This window comes from Rhipicephalus microplus, chromosome X (genome assembly GCF_043290135.1).
Source record: "Rhipicephalus microplus isolate Deutch F79 chromosome X, USDA_Rmic, whole genome shotgun sequence".
Taxonomy (NCBI): domain Eukaryota; kingdom Metazoa; phylum Arthropoda; class Arachnida; order Ixodida; family Ixodidae; genus Rhipicephalus; species Rhipicephalus microplus.
Window position 1 is genome coordinate 415,130,073 of NC_134710.1, and position 25,245 is coordinate 415,155,317.

The window sequence follows — 25,245 nt, forward strand, 5'->3', positions numbered from 1 at the left end:
GTGCTCGAAAAGCAGGAAAAATTGAAGGTGCACTACCAGGCCGCAGTCTGGTTCTTTGCCTCGTTCTGTCGAAACAGCATTCTTTGAAGTGAATAGAACAGTGGTGTTCACCGTCCGTAGCCCTCCAACTATTTCTTCGAACAGCATCTTTCCAGGCAGAACACAGTGCACTGTCTTTCGCAAATTTGTAACTCGGATAATCACAGCATATAATTATTCTCTACGTGTGCGAATTCCTGGATAAACGTGCACCAAACTCGATATTCACTCGCCAAAAAAATATGCATGAACACCGTCAGTCTTGCCTTGCAAAACATCAAAAAACTTGAAATTCAAAGGACATTTAGGCATCCTACTCGTTTCAATGCTTGATACGTGCAGCCATAAACCGCAAGTGCTTCGTCCATAAACTTAAAACTCATAGACAACATCGTGTAAGCGAGCATTTAAAGCTTCAAGTTACGTTTCATACAGCTATATGCATGCATTACACACATGTGCACCTTTGGTGTTGTTTCTAATTTAACAGAATACGAGAAAAAAAGGCGATGAGCAGCGAATCAAGCGACAACACTTACACGTAAAAAGTGATCGCAGGCGTCTTCTTATGGGATTTGTGCACCCATAAGCGACGCACGACGCACGTACTCACCATGGCCTTGTGAATTATTTAACTGCTTTACAAAAGCATATCGCAATTTCCAATGGCCACTGCGAGGGTGGAGCTGCGAAGCGCACTTTGTCATCTGCTTCAGAGTCTTCCCTTTTCTAATATGGCGGCGACCAGCGTCACTTATCGGGGTGCACCGCCTCTCCAGAAGACATAGTATAGAACCTCCTTGATTGCTTCAAGAGCGACTATACATGGCCTAGAGTAGTGTGTATATATGTGCGCGTATCTTAGGAAACATTTGGAGTATGCAGTGACGCTCTCACGCCCACCGCTCCTCTTTGAAGTTACGTGACCCCGTAGGCTGGTAGACGTGACTAGTGAGTCAATAATATATTAAGAGTAGTTTATCGTGCACTTAAATGCATGATGCGGAGTGACTCTAATCCAAGACGTGCCCATTGACACAAATGTTATTCATTTGTTGTGCTAGCGAGGCAGCTTTATATATGTAACATCTGGTAATTGACAAACGATACCTAACCTAAATTCTCATCGTAAAGAGCGTAATTTTGGGTTAGTTTCACGACCTACTTTATCTTTGCCATATTCTGTCGGTTATTTATAGGTATACTCATTTGTCAAAGCGCTAGCGCATAGCGGTAAATAAACGTAAAAACTCTCCCGCGGCAAAAGCTAGTAAAAGCTCTAATGAAGGCGATGATTCGGATGATGATGATTTGCTGCTGTACCGTTTGTAACACGGAGATCTACTGTGAGGTCTGCATCGACGCGTTTTATCGCATAAATTTCTAAAAGCTCCAGTGACACCTCATGCTGAGGATTTTTGAAATTAATTTGAAATTCTTTCCTTATGATTTCGCTGTTCCTGGATATCAACAAAAAGTAAAACTTCTCAAAAGTTGCGAAATGTTTTTCATCTCTAGTAAAATTTCAGCGCATACAGGTTGTACGCACTTAGCTAATATCTGCATGTGTCAGCAGAGGTCCAACTTGCTTTCCTCACTTAGTTTTGCAAGCTGCATGAATGCTGCATTTTCGTCACCTGAGGGGGTCACGTGCGTTTCATACCGTATGTTTGTCAAGTAGTCTAAGAATACCTGTCACCACTTGGCTTGTCGAAGTGTCTTTGGCGGACATGTGTTTGTAGTTTGCGAATCATTTCTTTGAACGCTGCAGACACCACTGATCTATCTATCTATCTATCTATCTATCTATCTATCTATCTCTCTCTATCTCTCTTTCTAAATATATATATATATATATATATATATATATATATATATATATATATATATATATATATATCCTATGCCTGGGTTTTCGCGTGATGACTTATTTAACTTAGGGTAAACCAAAATTCGTAAGAGAAGGTCAGATTGTGTGACAATTATGACTAGCTATTCATAACATACGAATTGGGACAATCGCGTTGCACACGTGTGAAACTCTTTCCGCCAGGCATGGCACATACTCATATACGATGTGTGGGTATGTGCCACAGGTATAGAGTAAAATTACGACTCAGTCTTGTTGGAATATATTCATGTTGAAGTTTTTGCACCCGTTTGTGTTTCTCGCTGGGTTTTTTGTGTGTTTTGCGCAAACATTTCAACAGGAACAGATATGTAGGCATATTCTCCCTACTGAAAAGTTCCGTATGAAATCTTACGGAAAATATATGGACTCCGTAACATTTCCTTATGCTACATACGGAAAACATATAGAGTTTTATGGAAATATACAGAAGTTGTATGGCATTTACGGAAAGCTTCTTATGGAGTATATGGAAGGATAAGGAAATTGTATGGTGTATACGGAAGGCTTTTTATGGAGTATACAGAAAGATAAGGAAAATGTATGGCATATATGGAAGGCTTTTTATGGAGTATATGGAAGGATAAGGAAGTTTTATGGCGTGGATGGAGTGAGTTTTATGGAAAATATGGAAAGATAAGGAAACTTATGGAGCATACGGAGAGTTCATTATGGAAGATATGGGAGAATAAGGAAAGTGTATGGAGTGTACAGAAGCTTTCATAAGGAAAATACAGAATGTAAGGTCTTACGAAAATATACAAATTTTGTAAGGTGCTAACGAAAATGTGCAATAGTGTATGAAAGGAATGTGGATTGTTGCAAAAATGTGGAAACTGTACAGTTGTTGTCACATTTTCAGCAGGAAATCCGAGCTCTATAAAGTTATAAATGAATGCACAGTGACATATATAGTACAAAAGAATAACGCAGGCTAGTCTGTGTTGTCAGCCACCACTGTTCGCCCTTTTCCAGAATGAATACAACTTCTGCACATGACCAGGTGCTAAAGTCTCTCACACGGAAAATGTGTCATTCACAAGGAATGACAATAACTGTCATTTTACTTGCATGCTGTCACACGAAAACAAATCAAGCAAGAAAAGCATAACTTCAAGGGCTTGTTTTTGGTAGAAACAATAATTATGAGAACTAAATTCAATGTGAATGAACTTGTCAATATTAATGAAACTGTTCTCATTAACATTGGCAAAGAGAAATGTCATTTTAAAATATCGACCATGAGCTTAGCTCTCCTGAGCACCGACAAAAGAAATGAAAATCTATGAAAACTTATTGCATGTAGCCTAAAAATAATTTTTTATTGATAGTATATGTGCTCCTACAATATAAATACAGCTATACACAACTTGCCGCAGCTTCACGACAGAAACGAGGTAGGGGCAGAGGGAGTACGTGGTCAGAAAAATAATTAAGTATGAGAGCACAACTGATATGTACGGACACCTAATGGTGCTTATCATTGATGCACGGATGGTCGTGTATAGAGTTGGGTCGTTTTGAGATTTTCAAAAGCATTGTTTCAGACCCCCATGCAGATTACGCTTCAATTGTAGTGCTACATAAGACACAACTTATGGGCCAGCTTTAATGAATAAGAAGATTATAGGTTAAACAAATGCTTTAAAATATATCATATCATGGCTGCATGGACGCATACAAGCTATGTAAAGCGCAATAAATTGAGGACGCATGAGCTTCTCTTGATGCTTCAGTTCTACATAGATGCTTCAACTGTGCTGCAAAGAAATTTAACCAATGTCTGTGTGTGCAACATTGTCCATTTTAAACTATCTATATGTATATATAAAATTCCTACTGCGAGTTAAGCTACGTAGCACTCCATAACTCTTCCTTTTATTAAGGGCAATTTTTCAAACAATCAACATTATTCATTTTCTGTCTGATGACTTCGTGCCCGCAATTCTTGGTTTGGCTCGATCACAATTGTGCAGCCCTTTTTTTGGAGGAATCAAAAAACATCAACCAAAATATATTTTGGAACTGCTTCTCGGTGATATTGCCTTCCCTCAACTGCCACAGCTTGAGATGAGTCATATAGCAAGTCTCGCGCATACCTAGGGCCTACCCTTGAAGAAACTGGTCCGGCTGTGAAATGCTCAGTTTTTTCTCAAATAAATTTTTTGGTTTGAGTTTTCTCACTTCTCGAGTCCCTTCACAATCAAGCAGACCCATTGTTCCCCTTAGTCCTTAATTTTTGTTATATTATGAAACAAATAAAAAAATTATATATGAAAATAAAAATACTAATAACTGTTGCGCAAAAAACACAGTCCCACATACGTACTTGAACGCAATATTGCTTTTATTTTGTTTTAGAACCTGAGGCATTAGAAAAGATAGCAGTACAATAAAAACGTTGAAAAAAAAAACAAAAAGAAAAATTAAACTTGGCGGGACTCGAACCTGCGCCACTGAGGTGTGCTCGCGTACGTGAACTGAGTGCGTTAGCTTGCTAAGCTATTCGCGATGAAGTAGCATGCTTGTTTAAATTATGTATATAAATTTGCTTTTTACACGCTATGTGCTGGCATATTTATGTACGATATGCGATTGTATCTATTGTTGTGTGCATATGTTTTGGGATTGTATATACGTTACATGCTTTTCGCATGTCTTTCCACTATAGATTGCTGCCCCGCCGCGGATGAAAACAAGTATTTTTACACCCACACACAAGCTTGAGCAGTTGAAGGTTGTTTCCCGGGGCTCTCTTGCGATTGAGTCGGCCACCACAGGGAATTAGAGTGATACGCCATTAATCCCTGCATCTAGCTGTATTCCACTTAGTAGCTCTATCGCTTGATGACAAATCGAGCGCGGAGCGCGACGTTATTGCGCACGACCATGCCTCGCGTAGTGGCGACATCAGCTGATTGCGCCGGCCCGCTTGCTTCGATTTGCGTCAGAGCAAAGAAATGTCATACCTTGAAAGATTGCATACTGCACTATGTCAAAATGTTACTGCTTCGTAGCCATCCTATTATTCATTGAGAATTGATAACTCTGATATCACTACTGTAGAGCTTTGCGTCGGCGACACGCACCGAACGTGAAACCGCACTACGTCTGTCGTAGAAGCAGTAGGAGGCTGTCGTCTGCTAGAACAAAAACAAAACAAAAACCTGCGAAAATATTCATAAGTTGTAACTTGTTTTTTGAATAACCGTTTATCACTTTTAAAGTTATTTTGCCAGATAACATACATTTTTTTTTCAGTTTATAGCAGCGACAGATTTTTTTTTTTCCTCACACAGATATCCAAGTTAAATCCATTCACAGCTAAAGCCACATGTTGTTTGTCTTTGTCTCCGTGGGCATGCTCTCTCCTGTGTTCGCGCTGCTACACACGAGAGCACGAAATGTTAAATTTACGCAAGGAAGCGCCGTTCCTCGTTCGTGTGATGTGCTAAGATTGCGCCCTATTCCCGCGGTTGTTCGAATGCGGATCAAGTGTGAGTCGTCCAAGGAATCGGCGGGTTGGGCGGGCGCTCGAAGGACTCCGAGGTGACGGCTGACGCCTGTGGTTGCTTCCCTCAGGACAGTGTGAAAGAAACTAAAGGTAAGGGGGACACTTTTTTATGTAGACCAAGTATGCCATTCAGTGCAAGTGTGTGTTGCTGCACTCGAACGAGGCGCCGTGAAACGGCAACCTTACGCGCCTTTGCGAGTGCGGTTGCTGATTCGCTTTGACAACGCTAACGCTAGCAGAGCCATGGCGCATCGGCGCGGCCTTACTGGAGCTAATTCGAGACAACTGCGGCAACATGCATGTGTATGGTGATCGGTTTTTTCATATGTGCAATGTAGTGAAAAAGACGCACACGGCGCTTGCTACGTTGTTGATTAAACGAAGCCTGCTGTGCCATTCGATGGAAAGCAGCATTTTGTTTACGTTCGCGGGCGATACAATTTGTAACTTGGCTCGATTCACCTAGCCAACCGCCTAAGTGGGTTGATTAGCATACGTTCACGGTAGAGCGTTATTATGCCCCTAAACAGTGGCGTGTGCTTGTTAAAAGATATAATGTGTGTGCCTAGTGTAGAGAGAGAGGTGTTCGTGCAATCTGCATATGTACCTGCAAGACGCTTTTGCTTGTAATAATGTACCGGCCAGCACCTACATCGTACGCCTGACTTTGAAGAAAACTTGCATGCACAATGTGAGATTTTGTAATCTGCCAGAGTTGCTTTTTATAAAATAATGCACTGCCAGCATGTTCAAAATATGTTTCGCTGCTGTGTGGCAGGGGTGCGGTTATCACGCTGTTGTGTAGTTGCTGATGCAAGCACTTATAGTTTTGATGCGTTAATATTTCTCATCTAACTCATCAGGTGTTTGGCTGTTTCAGCACAAACAAGGCAAAGAGAGAAGGGAGACGGGTAATGACAGGACCAGTGCCGACTTTTGTTTGCAGGAGAACACCCATGTTGGTGTATTTATTGTGACAGCCTTTCTGTGTTGCTTTTTCGCCCAATTTAAGCAACAACACAGTTGTCAGCAATATGAGAGAGAACACTGAAATTAGCTTTTAAAGATCATGGTGACTAAATGCCTAGTAATTCACAGCACAAAGTAACAACAAAAGACATCAGTATGATCAATGTGGACGAGTACAGTCTTGCATCTAAAAAATATATTGTGCAAAATGTTGCCTAAGTAAGAAACCTCTCTATGTTTGGAAATAGTGTGACGTCACTTCGAGCGCCGTGCCAGCCATTCCCTCCCTCTGTGCAAGGGCTGGTTGGCAAGGAAGTTGTTTGTGACGTTCCTGATAGACCACTGAGATGTATGCGATTCTAAACCTGTAGCCTAATATATACGTAATTTTTTGCGCAGTTACATCGCTGCATCTGACACCTACTACTTATTTGCATATTTACATTGCTCCCTTAGGACCTAACACACAAACTTGTTGTTTGCATTGTCACTTCATGAATATCGAGCGGTAAAGGTACTGAGTATATGTGAAACAAGAATCTCTGCTTATTACATGAAGACATATGAGGCCTTCGATAAAACGAGTTATACCTTTATTGGGCTTGCGTACTCGTCGGGGCGATTCATACATGCAGCTTCAGCAGATGACATCTTCCAGCCCGGTGACCATGCAATTTTTTTCTGCACACAGCGCAAACACCGAGATGTACCCACTCGCAGATGGTCGCGTCAAGTGCATATTTACCTTCACTAAAATGTCGAATCAAGTTTTTTCATCGACCGGTCCCTGCCATGAGTGCTAACGTCTTCGCAAACAAGACACATTGTTATTGACACTGCACACACCACGCACAATATTCTCAGTTGAACCAATATTCTCAATACCTTTCAATGCACACTACATGCCGCAAGCAAAAGTGCACATTTTTGAAGACTATGCCACTGTTCCTCGCACAGGCCACCAGGTGTGTCCACTTCTTCAAGATAAACAGACAGCGTGGCAATTATTTTACCACATAGCTAGATGTTTGCTGACACATACTACAGCTAATGTCGACATTGTAACGTGAAGTGTAAGCTTTAAAAAATTAAAACTTGCCCCAAACACCGCACGACTGTACCGGGCTGAGCCACCAGCGGGAGTGTTTTTCCAGCCACACCTTTTACATGTGCCAGTGACATCATGCTGTGACGTACCTCGGTAGGGGCCTATCGCTGCATACTTTATGTGAATGAGGGTCCTGTTTGTGAAAGCAGGCATTGTTGATTTCGTAACTTGTTCATTCCCAACTGGACCTTCATTTGCACGAGTTGTCTGACTGATATTCAGGCGAACTTTTGTGCAATAAATTATGCAGTTGGTAGTCTGTGCTTGCTCCATACTGTTGTTACTGGTGTTTCTTGTTGTTACTTTGCACTGCTCATTACTGCTCACCTACAGAAACTAGCCTATCTTGCTGCTGTTTTGGACAAGATGCAGCTGGCAAGTGCGATAGTGTTCATAACTCTAAGTTCTCAAGCAAAAATTATCGTTTCATATTCAGTTAGTTGCATTCATATCAGTACATTATAAGAAATCATTGATTAAACATTAATCCGTGTTCCTTCACATAATGCTCACAACTTTTATATCAAATTGAATGGTGTTTATAAAAAACATGGGTTTTAGCTAAACTTCATGCTCTTTTCTTGAACAGCTGACAAAACGCTATTGGATGCTTACTTGCTATAAATTGGACTGTGTTTGAAATACATTGCAATTCTTCGCCGGACTGCCAGTACACTTCACAATGGGGGAACATTTGTTAACCACGGATTGATTAATTAAGAACGGAAAGAAAGAAGCGGCAGGCCGGGATACTTGATATTGGCATCCGTTTTGCTACCCAGCGCATTATCATGCAAACTTCCTATAGAGTGGTTATGCGTCTTGCATGTGTGTCTGTAAACCAAGAACTTTGGGTAGAACTATATTTATCTTACAAATGGTTGCAGGACTGTGGAGGCTGCAGGGCTGCTTAGGAATGGTGGAATCCCTGGACATGTGTTCAACCTTGCTGCATCAGCTCCTTGGTGTTTTCACGGCATCTTTACAGATGTGTTGGGTGAGTAAAGCAAGCAAGTTTCAACACAAGGAAAAGTATAATATGGCAGCACCTCTTGTGCGTGCCTTACATCCCAAGTATATCAAATATTTATCTTGCACCTTGTGGCCTGTAATTTTTAAAGAGACACTTCTTTTTGCTTTATATTGAGTCTTGATGCTTCGACAGCAATGTATTTGTGTTTGACAGCAAGTGTTCTTGAACAAATAACTGATCTCAATAATGACAAAACACCCTTCATACTTGGTCCTTAGCATAAGCTAGCACATACCTGTAGCAGATTCAATTATTCATTTTTTGCTGGGATGATAATGGGCAAGTAGCAAAGGCAAGTTCAGATTGGAGTGGTCGGTGACGTCTGTTTAGGCTCTGCCATATTGCTTTGCAACCAGAGTTACTTGTGGCCACATATACAATGAAGCCACATCACGTGCATTCTAAATGAGATTACCATATCACATTTCGCTGCATCTCAATGTGTGCCAAACAAATGCAGATATCATTAGCTTGCCACTATAAAGGGATACTAAACCAACACAAGGTTGAAATTTAGTCATGGTGTTGCAGCTGTGTATGGCTCTACAATGGATGCATAGCCGTGATAATTTGTCTATATGGTGTCGCAATAGTAATGTTACACACATTGTAGGATAAAAAAGAGGTCCTCGCTTATTTCGCTTTTTTTCGCAATGCTTCTTTCTTGTTTCTTCTTGCCATGTGCTCCTCCTCACTGTACAAGGAGCAAGAGTAGTGGGCACACAAACACATATTTAAAAAAAATGTAAGGTGAGCTCTGAGAAGCTGAACACTTCCGAAAGGCTCAAAAAGGTAAAGGTATTGTTTCTAGCTACTTTTTCGGCACCCACAGCTAGTTGTGCTGTTGCAGTTAAAAAATGAGTTAAATGTTAAAAATTAATTAGAGGTGGTTTGGCACCCATAATTGCACTTACATACAGAACTAGGTTTCAATGCGTAAGCAAAATCTGTTCACTATAAATCAATCCTAATGATATCTGAAATTTAGGAAATATTCACAGAAAAGCTCAGGAAAAGGCTAAGTGGTTGCCCCTTGAACGTGAAGGAGATACCCTTCTTCTAAAAGGTCAATAGACAGTCTAGTAGTCTCGATATTACATGCACTATAAAATATTCTGGTGTGGTGCTTTTCATGCATGTTATAATGAGAGGGGTTTTTAATAGAACTGTTGTCACTTTGCCCTGCATTGCTGAAATTGTTCACATAGTTATAACACATGAATCACTTTATGCCTTTTGATTTTATGCAAATTGTTTGCTTACCCAGTCGGTTTCACTTGATTTGGATAAAAACATAAATGCTCTAAACTTTTTTTTATTATACAGCAGGTTTATTTTTAAAATACGCGACCATTGATGTGAACACAGTTGGTGGCGTGCTTGATTAATCCTTCACTATCACCACTCTAACTACACCTGCTACAGTGCATAGTGTGACAAAAGTAATGGTACTTAACATTACTGGCAGCATACACTTTTATGTCTCAAAATGTGTTAAAAAGCCTGGTAAAAATGTGTGTACGTTTATTTTTTTTCGCTCCAACTAAATAATCTGGTCTACTCAAAGTAGCTTCCGCTCTTTTAAGGTCCTCAAACTATTAGGTGTTCAAAAGAAGTATCAATGCCATATGCTTTCTTTGTCAGCCTACTCACCACTCTAATAATGAGAATTACCCGACAACATTACCCAGTGAAATATAGGAATGTTATAAAAAGTAATGTCAATTCAATTGTCAAGAAACGTTGCCAAGTTAAGTTTTTGTTCACTTTTCTTTTCATAATTTTGTTAAAGTTACTTTTGATAACATCCCCTATAGTTTTTTGGCATCATTTTCTACTAGTTCTCATTATAATGTGTTCAACAAAGACAACAAACCCTTAAATTTATAGTTCTTTTCTTTACTCATGAATCTGAAACAGTGAATCTCAGTAATCTTAGCGGTGTGTGACTTGTTTTTTTTTTTTTTTGATCAGTTGTGCATGTGTTCAAGTACATGCATTTAGGTGGGAGGGTGAACCATTGCCACCTCCTGTGACTAGCACATTTTCTGAGAATGCATAATGCTGCCAAAGAAGTATAGGGATAATGGAAGTAATCGTAACGTAATTGCAATCGCAATGTAATTGCCAGTAGGCAAAAAAAAGGTGTCCTACACTGGCCACAATGGTAACAAGCAGCGCTGACTGACTCTTCCATGTATAAATGCACATATATACCATACAAAATGGAAGAGGGATAGCCGCCATGGTAGCTCAGTTGATAGAGAATCGGACATGTTATTCGAAGTTCGCAGGCTCGGTCCCTGTACAGGGCAGGTTATCTTTTGTTCCTTCTACTTTTCTTTCTTCACAATTACAACACTTCTATTCTTCTTGAAGACTTTCTGGTGTAAAAAAGGTACCTTATAATTTGAAGAGGCAAACAGAATGTGCCAGTGCACGAGTTAGCTCTTGTAGTGGTTACAAGTAAGATATGTTTTGAAGAATAAATCATTCTGCCACTTGCCTAAAGAATGGCTACAGGACATGGCACTGGATGCACTTTGTTATTTTTGAATCAAGCTATCTTGTATTCTATTTTTATAAATTACATGGGATACACATGACGGTATCACACACTTTAATGCCACAAAGATTATGCAGCGAACAATGTTATAAATGTGAAATTGCATAAGGATAAGGTGAAAACTGCACCCTCAACGAGAATGTACAGGGAGCACAGGGTGCAGGCGTCATTCCTTCTGCCCGTGCTTTTCAAGTGCGAGCTGTTTTCACCTCGTTCTGACCAACTAACTAAATTGAGATGTGTTGTTATAGTGCAAGAGGATGCTCCACGGGAAACTAGGTTTGTCTCAAACTCTGTGTGTGTCTTTCCATCTATATGGTGCCCGGTTCAAGAGTTCATGCAGACCAGATCGTGTAAAACAGGACCGTGTAAATAAAATAAAATGGACCGTGTAAATAAACAGGATCGTGTAAAATGTCGTTTTCGTGTGCAACTGTAGTTGTGGTTGTGCTGAATGACCTTTCTTTATATACACTACATAACAAACTTGCTCCTTTAGAGTCGAGTGCATCTTCGGATCGATTGTAAATGTTTGCATATGCGAGGCCTTAAGTTTTATAAGAAATGCCTCAGTGTGCCACGAGGAAATGTGTGTTCAGCGAAAATTTGCATATCATTATATACAACTCTTAAAGCCTCGTGTACAACTTTGTGCAGGTTGACCTTGAGCAGAAAACGAGGAGCGGCAGCAGCCCCCAGAAAAGAGCAAGCACCCTCCAAGCTCCCGAAGCTCTCTTCGACAGGAACATCATGGTCACTGTGTGGCATTGAAAACCATTGCAAGGAGTGCCTTATCAGTACACTGTGCTGCTCTTTCATCGCAGAAGACGAAGTTGACCACTCCAGAGGAACTTCACGCTGTGTATTGTGAGTGCTTCAGTGGTTTTGTTTCTGTACAGCCAACAGTTAAGAAATCATGTGTCAGATTCAGCCGGGATGGCTAGAGGGAGTCGGGCAGGCATGTTTGGACATTTGTCTAGCCAAGTAGTGCCAATTTTCGCACTGGTCCTGTTGGAGTTGTTGCCACAATCACAGAAGCTACGTCACCTCTCTAAATGTACATATGTGTCGGGGAAGATTAGCTGCATTAGGTTTTTCTATAACTGATAGCTGCCAACATTCTTCATTATACAGGAGTTTTGTTTCTCACTTATGGGTGTAAAGTCCTCCAGAGAAAAAATGCAACACGTCTACTTCCAGAAGGCTCCAAGGCCCTACTTGTAGGTTTTTTCGGCTTGTATCATAAGCACCTCGTTTGGGTGTACATGAACATTTTATAAACATGTACAGCGAAAAATTTGGGTGGCCGGTCGTTTTGTCGTTATCATGTTCCTCGCAGTATTCTTAAGCATGTTGTGCATTACGTTGTCAATCTGGTTCATGTGCATAGAAGACATTACGAAGTTTCAGGCTACAGTATAAAAAGCCTGGAAGCAAGCTATCAATAATTTTTTAACAGAGTTGCTTAATCTCATACATGATACATCACTAAACTTCCGTGCGTATTCATCAATGTAAGCTCGTCTTAGTGTTATCCAAAATGAAGATGTGAGTCGACAGATGGAAACATCTAGTGGGGTAATCAGGGTGAACAGTGAAAGTGCCTCAGACAGGCTGGCCGATGTTGCGATAGGAGGACCTATTTTTTAGAAGTCACCTTGTCATCCTTGGCGTGTTAGTTTAAATGAGGTCAGTAATGATATCATCTTTTGGTGTAGGCGTGTGTGCCTGTTGGAAATGTGTGTCTGAAAAAAAAAAAAAACCTATAACGCAGAAGAGTGCAGCCCTTGCTTCTTTTCAAGTTAGGTTGCGCTGATACAAAGTGTTCTCCTGTCGGAGGTTGGGGGTAAGGGAAGCAAAAAAAAGATAAATTATAGAAAAGAAGAAAAAAGAAGAAAGAAAAGGGGGATGCAAAGTAAAAGTAGTGCTACACTGCTCCTACTTTGCATCCCCCCTTTTCTTCTTTTTTTTCCCTTGTTTTCTTTTTTCACCTTTTTTGTTACATTTGCATTGTCCCATCTGGTGCATGAATCAATGACACATGGCTTTGCTATAGCAAAGATGCCTATGTGGTGTTGGATTGAACAGTGCATTGTACTTCATTCAGTTAATTACAGACTGATCAGTCTTGCAATAAGTGCTTCCTGTCTATCACCACACATGTTCAAATGAAAAGTTTGTGCTTGGCTTTTAGTATGCTGGTATATAGCTTGTGTCTTGGACTACTCAAAATTAATGTTATTTTGCTGCTGTTTATGGTAATGAATTTATCCAACATGAAAATATCTTGCCTTGCGAACTTTGTCGGACCTGCCTTTCTTTTTCTTTCCTATGCAGGCATTGTATGTGAGGGAGGCAGTAACAGAGAGGTGATAGCTTGAGCTTCGGAAGAATAAATGCTGGCAGTGAAGCAATTACACATCAAACATCCCAGCCATTTTGCCAACCGTACTAAATGTGTTTTGAAAAAAAAAATTGTGCTCGGTTACTGTATTGAAAACAGCAAAATGCTAAAATATATCGCAGAGAACAAAATATTAGGCCACGTTGGTGCCTTCTGGACTTCCCAGGATGTCGTCTGGGTGTTGTTTGTAAAAAGTAAAAAGTGTTTCAAAAATACTGCCTCTTCTACACCAAATTCGGTCTAGGTATCAAGTAAAGGTGATTGTGTGTAGTGCATGAAGCTCAGTAATATTAGTGCAATTTTTTTGCCACATCAAAAGCAAGGAAGCAGTTCTCTTTATATGGCAAGTTATATGATTACACTTTGTCTTAAAGTAGATATGAATTTTTGAAGTTTTCTTATGATGGCTGTTTTCTGCATTTGATACACGACAGCTTCCGTTCCGAAGTTCTCCATGGCCCTCAATAGGAGACTTCAAAAATCATTTTCCTCATTTAAACAAAAATTGTAATGATAACACTTGCCATATAACAAGAACTGTTTATTTGCTTTCAACTTACACATAAAAGTAATTTTCAATTAGACAAACACACAGCTCAAGTTGCATCTTAATGTGGACAAAAACGATTATATAGTGATATTTGTAATCTGGACCTAACATTATTTTTTTTTCGTGAAATATAACTTCTGTGCAGTGAGTATTTGTGGCTCAAATATTCATACAAAGTGCAGTATTGCCATACAAGAAATGCAAACGATAAACAGTTTGGCTGAATTCTTCAAAGCCTATGTAGCGGAAAAATTGCACTAATGTTACTCGGCTTCAAATAGTTTAAGAAGCACCTTTACTTAATATGTAGATCAAATTTGATATGGCAAGAAAAAGCGGTACTTTGAAATTTTTCTCACAGATAACACCCGCACGACATTCTGCGAAATTCTGAAGGTACCCACGTGACCACTACTTTTTTCTCTTCAAAACATTTCTGCAAATAGCTATTTTCTGAAGAGTAAATTACCATCATTTTTTAAACTATACATCTGTGATGGTCGCCAGGCAGTATGGTTTGTATATTTGGTGTAGAATAGCCCAGTGCGAAAAACAACAAATGTCTGAGCATCCTTTGACGCTCGGGCAATTTCGAAAGCATTTGTTTGTTAGCAGCAATTCAGTTAAGCCTTTGTCTTTATGCTTAGGCCCAGAAACAAAACACAAGTAACCAAAGTAGTCCTAAGAGTCATGCAGTCTCGCTGTTCCAAGGCTTGTGGAGCCTAATTTAGTGCAAGCTTCATCATTTTTTAAAAATTCAGATTCAACCAACAAGTTTTAGAGGCACAGTGCATTTTCAGCTAATTTGTTTCACACCAGTTACTTTGATAAAAAGCGGGAAGTAGAGGTAAAAATACCATTTTAAAGGCATTGTAAGTAATAACAAAAAGGACTGCTTTCTTTTTTTGTGTGGTGCTTTGCCTGAACGCTGTGCTTTTTGTGGTATAGTTCATTGTCTAGTGAACATAGGCCTTAAAAACTAACATTAGCCATGTTGAGGTCGATTTCTTGGTTATAGTCATAGTAGCCATATTAAAAATATATGACTTCAAACTTGATTGTTCTTTTGAAGATGTTTTCTTGCATAATGATATTTCAGAGTCTTAGTCAATTTTGTTATAAGAAAACGTGATGTCATAATAGGGTCACTTTTTGTAGAGTCGTTCAGTTCTACCTTACCTTTTAATTCCTAATAGAGCAGTTATTTTCAATATTGGTATTATAATGGAATGAGCATGCTGTATGTAGTAAGGTGTAAGCACTTACAGATAGCACATGCACCCAACTTTTCTGTTGGCAGTTTATTTCTGTTATTCTTGATTTATATGTGGGGTTTCACATCCGAAAACCACGATATGATTATGAGAGACGCCATAGTGGAGGGCACTGGAAACTTCGACCACTTGGGGTTCTTTAACGTACACCCAAATCTGAGCACACGTGCCTACAGCATTTCTGCCTCCATCGGAAATGGAGCCGGGATTTGATACCGCGACCTGCGGGTCAGCAGCCGAATTTCTGGTACTCTTGCTCCCCTATATGTGTGCAGTTCGGTTATAGTTATCTGGCTTGCACAGATTTTTAATGGCACCTGCCTTGTCCTGCTTGCTTTCATGGTGATTTTAACCTTCAAAGGTTGCATAGGTTTAACTCTCAAATTTGTTCAATATGCCAATTTTGTGCACAAACTGTATAGTATAAAGGCAGCAGATATACATTCACACACTATAAAATGTACATTGAGAGCTTTCACTTGCAGTTTCTGAGTTTTACTGTGCAGGAAGCATTTAAATCATAATTTCATAAGGACATATTAATCGATTATCTCTGCCATTGAAAATCGTGACAACCTAGTTATTTTCACTGTGATAAGCATGCTGTTTTCTTTGATGTGGCAGAACTAATTTATACACTCATTCCTTCTATTATTCACATATGCACAACATGAAGGATTGTGTGCCTTACATTTTCAGTTTCATTCTGTGTGTTATATTTCTTGTGCATGTGAACTAATGTGCTAACATGTGTCTCTGACATTATTTGTGCCAATTATTTTCATTTCCAGGTGCCTATGAAGGACACAAGTTTTATGGCAGTGACCTTCCAAATTTACAGTGGTGCCGGAGCCTCAAGCAGCATTTCGCCGATCTCCACAAGGCGTTCATGAGACAAACACAGCGCCACATTTTCACAGTGCTATGATTATTATTTATGTTTAAACATTTTGTTCTAAAATTGCTGTTACATTGTGTTTTGTGCCACCATCCTGTGGCTTAGGTGGAGCTCGTGAAATTACGGTGTAGTCACCTCATTTGTGTACCATCAACACTGCAATGTCACCATACACAGCTGGAGCATACAGACAAATAAAAAAATATATTCATTGTAGCAGGGCTGGTGTGTATAATAATGCTTCTATATTGATAATAATAACATTATAAGTTCTTTAGGTCTTGCATAGAACACTGCAATAATGTGTTGCAATGTAACCACCATTTATGATAACTAGCATGTTAATTTAGTAGTTTTGTAATGTATTTTATTTGAAAGGTAATTTTGCTTCCGCATCACGACAATTAGAAAGATGCCGATGATTCAATCCCTCATTAAGTAGCTTCTTAACACATGTTTCTTTCAAGCCTTTGTTTACTCATCAAGGCTGTTTCAGATAGCAAACATATTTCACCTTCATGAAACATATTAAGAATGAAATATTCATATATATTTCTACACAGTACTTGTTTTTGCTAACAAGGTGAATGGCCAATTGCTTTTACTCAAGATCTAGGATGTCCATTTGATCTTTGCAAGATGCAGCAGATAGATGCATGGTTTCTGCATTATGCTGATTTCCGTAAGCTGCTTATCGGGTAATTTAGCATGATATGGCGCTTTCCGTAAGCTGCGGATGTCCGCATCTTTTCGCATGATATGGCGCTTTCCGTAAGCTGCGGATGTTCGCATCTTTCCGCATGATGCGGCATTCCGTAGTCCAATAATTGCGTATGTACGGATCCGTATATGCGGAACGTTTCAGTAGGGCTACAGGTGATTCACAGTGCATATCTTCCTAGGAACGGTGAAAATGGGCATCGGTAATCTTTATGAGAAAACACTAAGAAAAAGCTGACATCTGCAGCTTCGATTCGACGAATGCAAAGAATATATATCAAGTAACTTTATCAGGCAAATATTAGGGGAACTAACTGGAGAATATTAGGGGAGCTAACTGGAACTAACTGTAAGCCAATGATGGGGTTAAAATATCATTTCTTCGCAACTCCCGTGATATAGAAAGAGGCGTAACCAGTTTTGCAGATTCGTCCTACCAATTAGCGGCACTTACGCAGTCGTAATCATCAATCCAGTCTTCCACGCCTGTTATGTTTTGCCGCTCATAAGTTGATCGTGCGGATGGGACAGCACCAGAAGCTTCGTTATTCAAAGTTTCTTTCTCGGATCTCTCTCGGTAACTATACACCACTTATCCTCTGGAATGCAGACTACGTCCGTCTCCTCCGCTGCTGGGGACAAATACACAATGTGAAACGAACCCGCTCTGCTTGGAATGTTTGTGGTTTAGAGACAAGTCGCCGCGGCCGAGGGCAAACGCACAATGGGATTAAGCGACCCCGTCCTGCCTCCCCTGCCGGGCGCGAGCTCAGTGGAAGTAGGCGACACGCTCTGCCCTGGCGATCGGCCCAAAGTCGCAGCGATTCACGACCCGAGCACAGGGAAAGCGGAGAAAGTCAAAGGCTGCTTGCTACCTGCGGGGGCAATTACGTTCCGCGCGCAATCATTCAATTTCCGGCTTTGGAGGTTCGTCTCGGCTCGCTGGGTGTGGGAAAGGGCATGAATCTACCGGGTCTACAATGCCGATATCTCCCGAGCGTTAGAATTCCTGAGCGCGGGGGAGGTGGAGAGAGAGAGACATGATGGGAAAGAGTATCAAAACGCCTGTTTAAACTGTAGAAGCGCTGCTGTCGAGAGTAAGGTCAGCCCAGTAGGGAGTGACTTAATCTTAGTGGAAACAGATTGGATGAGAGAATGTTGAGGCGGACCAGCAGTGGCCCCCTCCCCTTTTTCTTTGTTACCGCAAGATGCTTAAGACTGGAGGGAATCCGTTTCTCTTCAGTCGAGGCTGCAATCACTTAACTGATAGATCAGTACGACTCCGTACGATGCAACTTTTGTCTGGGCCGTAACCACTTGGTGGTCGAACAGTGAGACTAAGTACTTTGTATGTAGTAACAGTGTTCTAGGCTCTAACTTAAGAAAAGTTAAGTAGAATAGTAAGACGCTGTTGATGTCTGTGTTATCATGAGTGTGCTCCGGCAAGATGTACATATGACTGTAAATATTTCGCTGTAATATACCTTCAAGTTTTCATTACCTCCAACCTGCCTCCTGCTTCATCGACGCCGATCATCTCCTTGACGGGACTTCAATCCATATCAAGGAGATCAACGAACGAAAAGGAAAACTTAACTGGCGCAGTCGACAGGGATCGGCGAGCTCTGCAGCACCATACACTGGACCAGCGCTGAAGGGATCAAGGGGCAAGGCATCCAACAGCCACCAGCGGCTAAGTCGAGACGCTCCCACAGCAGCCAACTTCGGCACCGTGGAGGAGATCCGGGAACGACAGTGCATACAGCAAAGGGTGAGCAGGATTTCTTGCGTTCTTCTCTAGTTGGCATGGCAGTTTATGCGTAGAGCACATGGTGAGAACACGCGGGGGTGCTAAAACAATGGAGTCTAATGATGATGAGGGTACGAGAGCGGCAGATGTGAATCGGAGTCGAGAATCATCCAATGATGGTATTCAAAATTCTGATCAGTCAAATGAGGCGACAGTGCTTACTCAGAGGCAAGAATCGATGCAGCAGGCATCTCAGGTTTTGCCGAAATCAAGCGAAGCGAGAATGCTCGAGCTTGAAATTCAAAAACTCAATCTTCAGATTCAGTACGAAAATTTATTGCAGGCTAGAATGAACGCGGAACGTCTCAATGGCACGTTGTTCAACTCTGGGTCGGAGACGGGTGATCAGAGGCGCCGCGGTTTCGATTCTGTTCAGCAATCGGCAAAAGTGCTAAAAGGGTTCCGCCTGCCGAGTGACGCGGATGTCCCATTATGGTTTGAGGAAGTAGAAAAACTTTTTGCTACTTACCAGGTACCGCACGAGAGCCGCGTGCATTTGGTTATGCCAGCGCTAACTGAGCGAGTCCGTTACCTACTGCGTAACCTCAACCCTGAAGAGAGTGCAGATTATGAGTCAGTTAAAGCAGCAGTGCTGACGGAACTGAAGCTTTCTCCGGCAGAGTACCTGCTGAGGTTCGAAAGAGCCGTAAAGCGTAAGGAAGAGACGTGGGCACAGTTCGCGTCCCGCGTGAAAACCTATTTCTCATACTACCACCAAGTGAGAGAAGCCGACACGGTAGAAGTGATGGCAGAACTCATGGTTGCTGACCGCATAAAATCGGGCCTTAGTACGGAGGGTCTTGAGTATGTGAGATTAAGGGAAGGCGAGGGATGGCTTAGGCCAACTGAGATCGCGAAAGTGCTCCAAACTTTCGAGCAAGCGAAAGGGAAAGGGCGTGCTTCAAAGCAACCAACTGTAGAAATGGGGCAGAAGCCGGCGACACGAGTTGAGAAAGGGGCTCTGAAATGCCACTTATGTCACGGCTCAGGCCATTTCGCTAAAGAGTGCCCGAAGGCTAGTGATAAGGAGAACAACCCCAAGAAGGCTACCGAGCCAAAGCGGAAGGTTCAAAAGGTAACGTTATCCCACGAGACGGATACTGAAATACCTACTGGAGTACTTAGCGCAAAGGTGAAGTCTCTGAAACACAAGGGTGAAGGCACAGATAAACTGCAGTTAATTCCTGTATCATGTGCAGGCATATCCGCAAACGCGATTTTGGATACGGGGAGTGAGATAACCGTCATCCGGGAGAGTCTGCTTCCGCAAAGTGTGGTAGAGCCGTCTGGCACGGTAAGATTGGTGTCCGCTTTCGGTAAAACTATCGAGGCAAGGCTAGCTACGTTACCGGTCAAATTATATAGCCCGCGAGAGGTTACGGAGCCTCAGAACGTCGACCTACTCTGCGAGTTAACTGATGAACTCGTCGAGGGCACAGATTGTTTGTTGACCAAGGACGATTGGAAGCTTTTGTTGAAGGCCAGCAGCCCTCTGGCACCCTGTCGAGCGCCGGCCGAGCCTGCTCACGAGGCGGAACGAGCAGTAGAGAAACAAAAGGTAGTTGCCTGCAATCTTACTTTGGAGGAGAAAGATGATTCCGGGGAAGGGGCGCAAACTGAAGGAGAAAGGGAGGCGTCATTAGGCCAAAGAGTAGAGTTCCGCAATGTGCAGTTGGGTGACACTACGCTAAAGAAATGTTGGGAAGATGCGCGTAGTGGGAAATCCGGCATGTTTATTTCAGACGGACTATTATACCACTGCGACTCAATAGCCGGCACTCGAGTGAGTCAGCTAGTTGTCCCCAAAGATAAGCGCACAGAGGTGATGCACTTAGCACACGAGTCACTATGCGGGGGGCACCTAGGGTCAAAGAAAACAAGAGCTCGCATTAGGTATAATTTTTTTGGCCGGGTATGGCGAAGGAGATATTAGAGCATTGTCGTTCGTGCCATGAATGTCAAATTCGTTCAGACAAGCGTCGCACGGATAAAGTGCTTATAACTCCACTCACTAGACCCGAGCACCCTTTCCAAATTGTCAATGTAGATGTGATCGGACCCCTAGACACACCGTCAGCGAGAGGGCATAAGTACGCGCTGTGCTTAGTGGATCTTTGCACGAGGTGGCCAGAGGTGATCCCACTGCGCTCCTTAACAGCTAAGGCGACTTGTGATGCACTGATTGAGATATTCAGTCGCACAGGCGTTCCGGAGATGATCTGTTCCGATCAGGGCACTAATTTCAAATCGCAGCTCACGCAAACGATGCTGGAGAAATTAGGTTGCATGCCAAGATTTTCAACCCCAGAACACCCAGAGAGTAATGGAGTTGTAGAAAGGTGGAACCGAGTACTCAAAAACATGTTGTATCATGTCATTCAAAGAGACTCCAAGAATTGGGACAAATTGATCCCAATGGTTTTATGGGCTTATCGGGAAGTCCCCCATGAGGTAACCGGAGTAGCTCCGTTTCGTCTATTGTATGGAAGAAATCCTACGGGACCGCTTCTAATACTGCAGAAGACTTGGACGGGAGAAATGCCGGTGCCCGCAACATTGAGAGAAAACCCCGCCAAGTATTTACAACAGCTTAAGGAGCAGCTCGAGACGGCCGCTAATATAGCTGAGCTAACTAGTGCAACTCATCAGGAGAGTTACGCCAGTGCTTATAATCGCAGCAGCAGGCTCAAAGCTTTTAACGTTGGCGACCAAGTTGTGGTTTTCGACAATGATCGGAGTGGTAAAATCTCACCTAAATGGCTAGGCCCATTCACAGTGGTTGGACGTGAGCGCGAACATTCTTACCGCGTTGAAACATCTGAGGGAAAGGTGAAAAATGTCCACGCCAACAACATTCGACCTTACTATGCAAGAGTCAGTCATATTGGGGTCGTCTTCGATGAGGACCATGATTTTGGGGAGGTGGAATATGCCCCACAGCCAACCACTGTGAAGCGGGAAGAGCTAGTGGTAACGAGCGAGAAGGTTGCTCACCTTGATGCTGATGCGCAGGCGGAAATACAGGCGGTGTTCCAAAGACATCGCACACTCTTTGACGGCACTCCGGGTATAGCAAAGGTAGATGAACATAAGATAGAAGTAGAACCGGGTCACCAGCCAAAAAGGGCGTTTCCGTATCGGGTGCCGGAACTATTAAAGAAAGAAGTCAGCCGGCAAGTTGACGAACTTTTGACTTGGAAGTTGATCTACCCCACGGAGAGTGAGTTTGCACACCCGGTAGTATGCGTCGGAAAAAAAGATGCGACTATCCGCATGTGTGTGGACTACAGAGCGCTTAATGCCGTCACCAAAGCGGATGCGTTCCCGATGATGAATCCTCAGGAATTGATTTTCCGAGTAGGCAGAGCGCAGTTCATTACGGTAGTGGACCTTAGGCGCGGGTACTGGCAGGTACCGATGGAAGAAAAGAGTCAGAAATTCACCGCATTTGTAACGCATGAAGGTCAATACGCATGGAAAGTGATGCCTTTCGGGCTGAAAAATTCCGCGGCAACCTTTCAAAGAATGGTGAACAAACTCTTGTCGCAACATCAAGTGTATGCTACGGCATACCTAGATGACATTGCTATTTTTTCTAGCACTTGGGAGGAGCACTTAAGGCATCTCGACATTATTCTTAAGGTCTTAGAGAAGGCGGGACTGAAAGCCAGCCCGGAGAAGTGTCAGATTGCGCAATCCCACATACATTACCTGGGGCATATTGTCGGTTCAGGGACACACGCACCAGACCCAGAAAAGGTAGCAGCAGTTAAGAACTTGGTACCACCGCGCACCAAGAAGGAACTACGCAGCCTGTTAGGACTTTGCGGCTACTATCGAGAGTACGTCCGAGGATATGCAGAGGTGACGAGCCCGCTCACGCTGTTAACAAAGAAAGCGGTAACTAATAAGATACCCTGGCCGGAGGAAGCTCAGGCAGCATTTGAGACTCTCAAACGATCTTTGTGCGAGGCTGTGGCGCTAAACACCCCTGAGCCATCTCAGCCCTACTGGCTTTTCACAGACGCATCAGCTACGGCGGCGGGAGCATGTTTGGCACAAATGTCAGCCGAGGGAGAAGAGAAGCCTATTGCTTTTGCAAGCCACCGCTTCTCACCGACCCAGATGCGTTGGTCGACAATTGAGAGGGAAGCGTTCGCAATAATATGGACCTTAAAGAAGTTCGACTACTGGCTTTTCGGTGCCATAGTAAACGTCGTTTCTGACCACAATCCGCTGTCGTACCTTACAACTTCGACTCCGCACGGGGCGAAATTAACAAGATGGGCGCTGGCTTTACAGTGATATCATGTGTCGGTACAACATCGGAAGGGAGTATGCAACGGTAATGCGGATGCGTTATCTAGGCTTCAGAATAGTTCATGGAAGCCATCAGAATAACAGTGCCATGCCAACTGGGGGGGACGTGAATGTTCCTGCCCACGTGCTGCTGTATATTGTGGACTGTGTGATTGACAGTTCAAGAAACAGACACTAGTGATCTCACTGCTTGAAGCAGCAATGCTGTACTTGATTGTTTAGCATGTATTTGTTTTCGTTTAGTGTATTCTTCTGTAGTGTTGACTTGCAATTGTGTTTAATGCTTGTGTACAACTGTGTGTGGTTAGAAAATCCAGTGACTTAATCGCGGCAGTGCTTTATCGTATCACTGAGCGTAAGACAGCCCAGTATACTCTTTAGGGGGGACGTGTTATGTTTTGCCGCTCATAAGTTGATCGTGCGGATGGGACAGCACCAGAAGCTTCGTTATTCAAAGTTTCTTTCTCGGATCTCTCTCGGTAACTATACACCACTTATCCTCTGGAATGCAAACTACGTCCGTCTCCTCCGCTGCTGGGGACAAATACACATTGTGAAACGAACCCGCTCTGCTTGGAATGTTTGTGGTTTAGAGACAAGTCGCCGCGGCCGGGGGCAAACGCACAATGGGATTAAGCGACCCCGTCCTGCCTCCCCTGCCGGGCGCGAGATCAGTGGAAGTAGGCGACACGCTCTGCCCTGGCGATCGGCCCAAAGTCGCAGCGATGCACGACCCGAGCACAGGGAAAGCGGAGAAAGTCAAAGGCTGCTTGCTACCTTGGGGGGCAATTACGTTCCGCGCGCAATCATTCAATTTCCGGCTTTGGAGGTTCGTCTCGGCTCGCTGGGTGTGGGAAAGGGCATGAATGTACCGGGTCTACAATGCCGATATCTCCCGAGCGTTAGAATTCCTGAGCGCGGGGGAGGTGGAGAGAGAGAGACATGATGGGAAAGAGTATCAAAACGCCTGTTTAAACTGTAGAAGCGCTGCTGTCGAGAGTAAGGTCAGCCCAGTAGGGAGTGACTTAATCTTAGTGGAAACAGATTGGATGAGAGAATGTTGAGGCGGACCAGCAGTGGCCCCCTCCCCTTTTTCTTTGTTACCGCAAGATGCTTAAGACTGGAGGGAATCCGTTTCTCTTCAGTCGAGGCTGCAATCACTTAACTGATAGATCAGTACGACTCCGTACGATGCAACTTTTGTCTGGGCCGTAACCACTTGGTGGTCGAACAGTGAGACTAAGTACTTTGTATGTAGTAACAGTGTTCTAGGCTCTAACTTAAGAAAAGTTAAGTAGAGGAGTAAGACGCTGTTGATGTCTGTGTTATCATGAGTGTGCTCCGGCAAGATGTACATATGACTGTAAATATTTCGCTGTAATATACCTTCAAGTTTTCATTACCTCCAACCTGCCTCCTGCTTCATCGACGCCGATCATCTCCTTGACGGGACTTCAATCCATATCAAGGAGATCAACGAACGAAAAGGAAAACTTAACTACGCCTTCGTCATGAAGACCAGCAAAGAGGGGTGGTTCATGCTTGTGTCCGTGTATGAAAATAGGAGGGGCGGCTTGCGGCGGTGGGTGATGACATCAGCACTAGCGGGCTTGTTCTGCGACATGAGCGGGCTGTGGGAGGACAGAGGACCGAAAATCTACATCGTTTATTTCAGGCAAGACTTCGGAAAAACGAACGGGTAGAGCCTGCACGCAGACGAAGACAATGATGATGACAGACAGTGGCGATGAGAAAAAAGAGACAAACGGATGATGAGGATTATGATCATGCAGGGATGAGGACGAACTCAACAACAAACGACCACAATATATAGATATACATAAAGAGAGAGAAAAAGCGAGAGTCTGCGTGCGTGGGTTGAAACAGTAAATAGTTACTGAACAGTATTTGCGCGAAATAATTGACTAATTCGTCCATTTTGCACTCAAACTTTTATCGTTGCTGATACACTGTAGAGTACAGGAAACAAGACCAGCGCTAAGCAGCCACCAGACGCGATAACCCGTTTACTTGAGAAAACCGGGTGGTGAAATTTTGTCGTGAGGAAACGGGGAATGCCGGCACCGTTGTGCCGATAAATATCATTACTAACAGAGAACGATAGTTCCGA

General features: G+C 42.8%; 2 protein-coding genes across 4 annotated transcripts in view; both read left to right on the forward strand.

Annotated features, from left to right (window-relative positions):
* LOC119161891 (methyl farnesoate epoxidase) overlaps positions 1 to 25,245 on the forward strand; it is a 201,233-nt gene that overhangs the window by 50,393 nt on the left and 125,595 nt on the right. The window lies entirely within an intron of this gene.
* On the forward strand, positions 5,267 to 25,196 carry LOC142776496 (uncharacterized). Of its 2 annotated transcripts, XM_075880285.1 has the most exons (4): positions 5,267 to 5,552; positions 8,427 to 8,536; positions 11,796 to 12,005; positions 16,158 to 25,196. In XM_075880285.1, exon 4 carries the CDS (start codon positions 18,814 to 18,816, stop codon positions 20,725 to 20,727), a length of 1,914 nt encoding a protein of 637 aa, XP_075736400.1. In that variant the 5' UTR covers positions 5,267 to 5,552; positions 8,427 to 8,536; positions 11,796 to 12,005; positions 16,158 to 18,813; the 3' UTR covers positions 20,728 to 25,196. The 2 variants fall into 2 exon arrangements, with proteins under 2 accessions (XP_075736400.1, XP_075736401.1); XM_075880286.1 differs by lacking the exon at positions 5,267 to 5,552 and having other exon boundaries at positions 7,437 to 8,536.

What these genes read in the sequence shown, in the direction of transcription:
- LOC142776496 (XM_075880285.1), top strand. Translation starts at nt 18,814, where the DNA reads ATGGTGAGAACACGCGGGGGTGCTAAAACAATGGAGTCTAATGATGAT.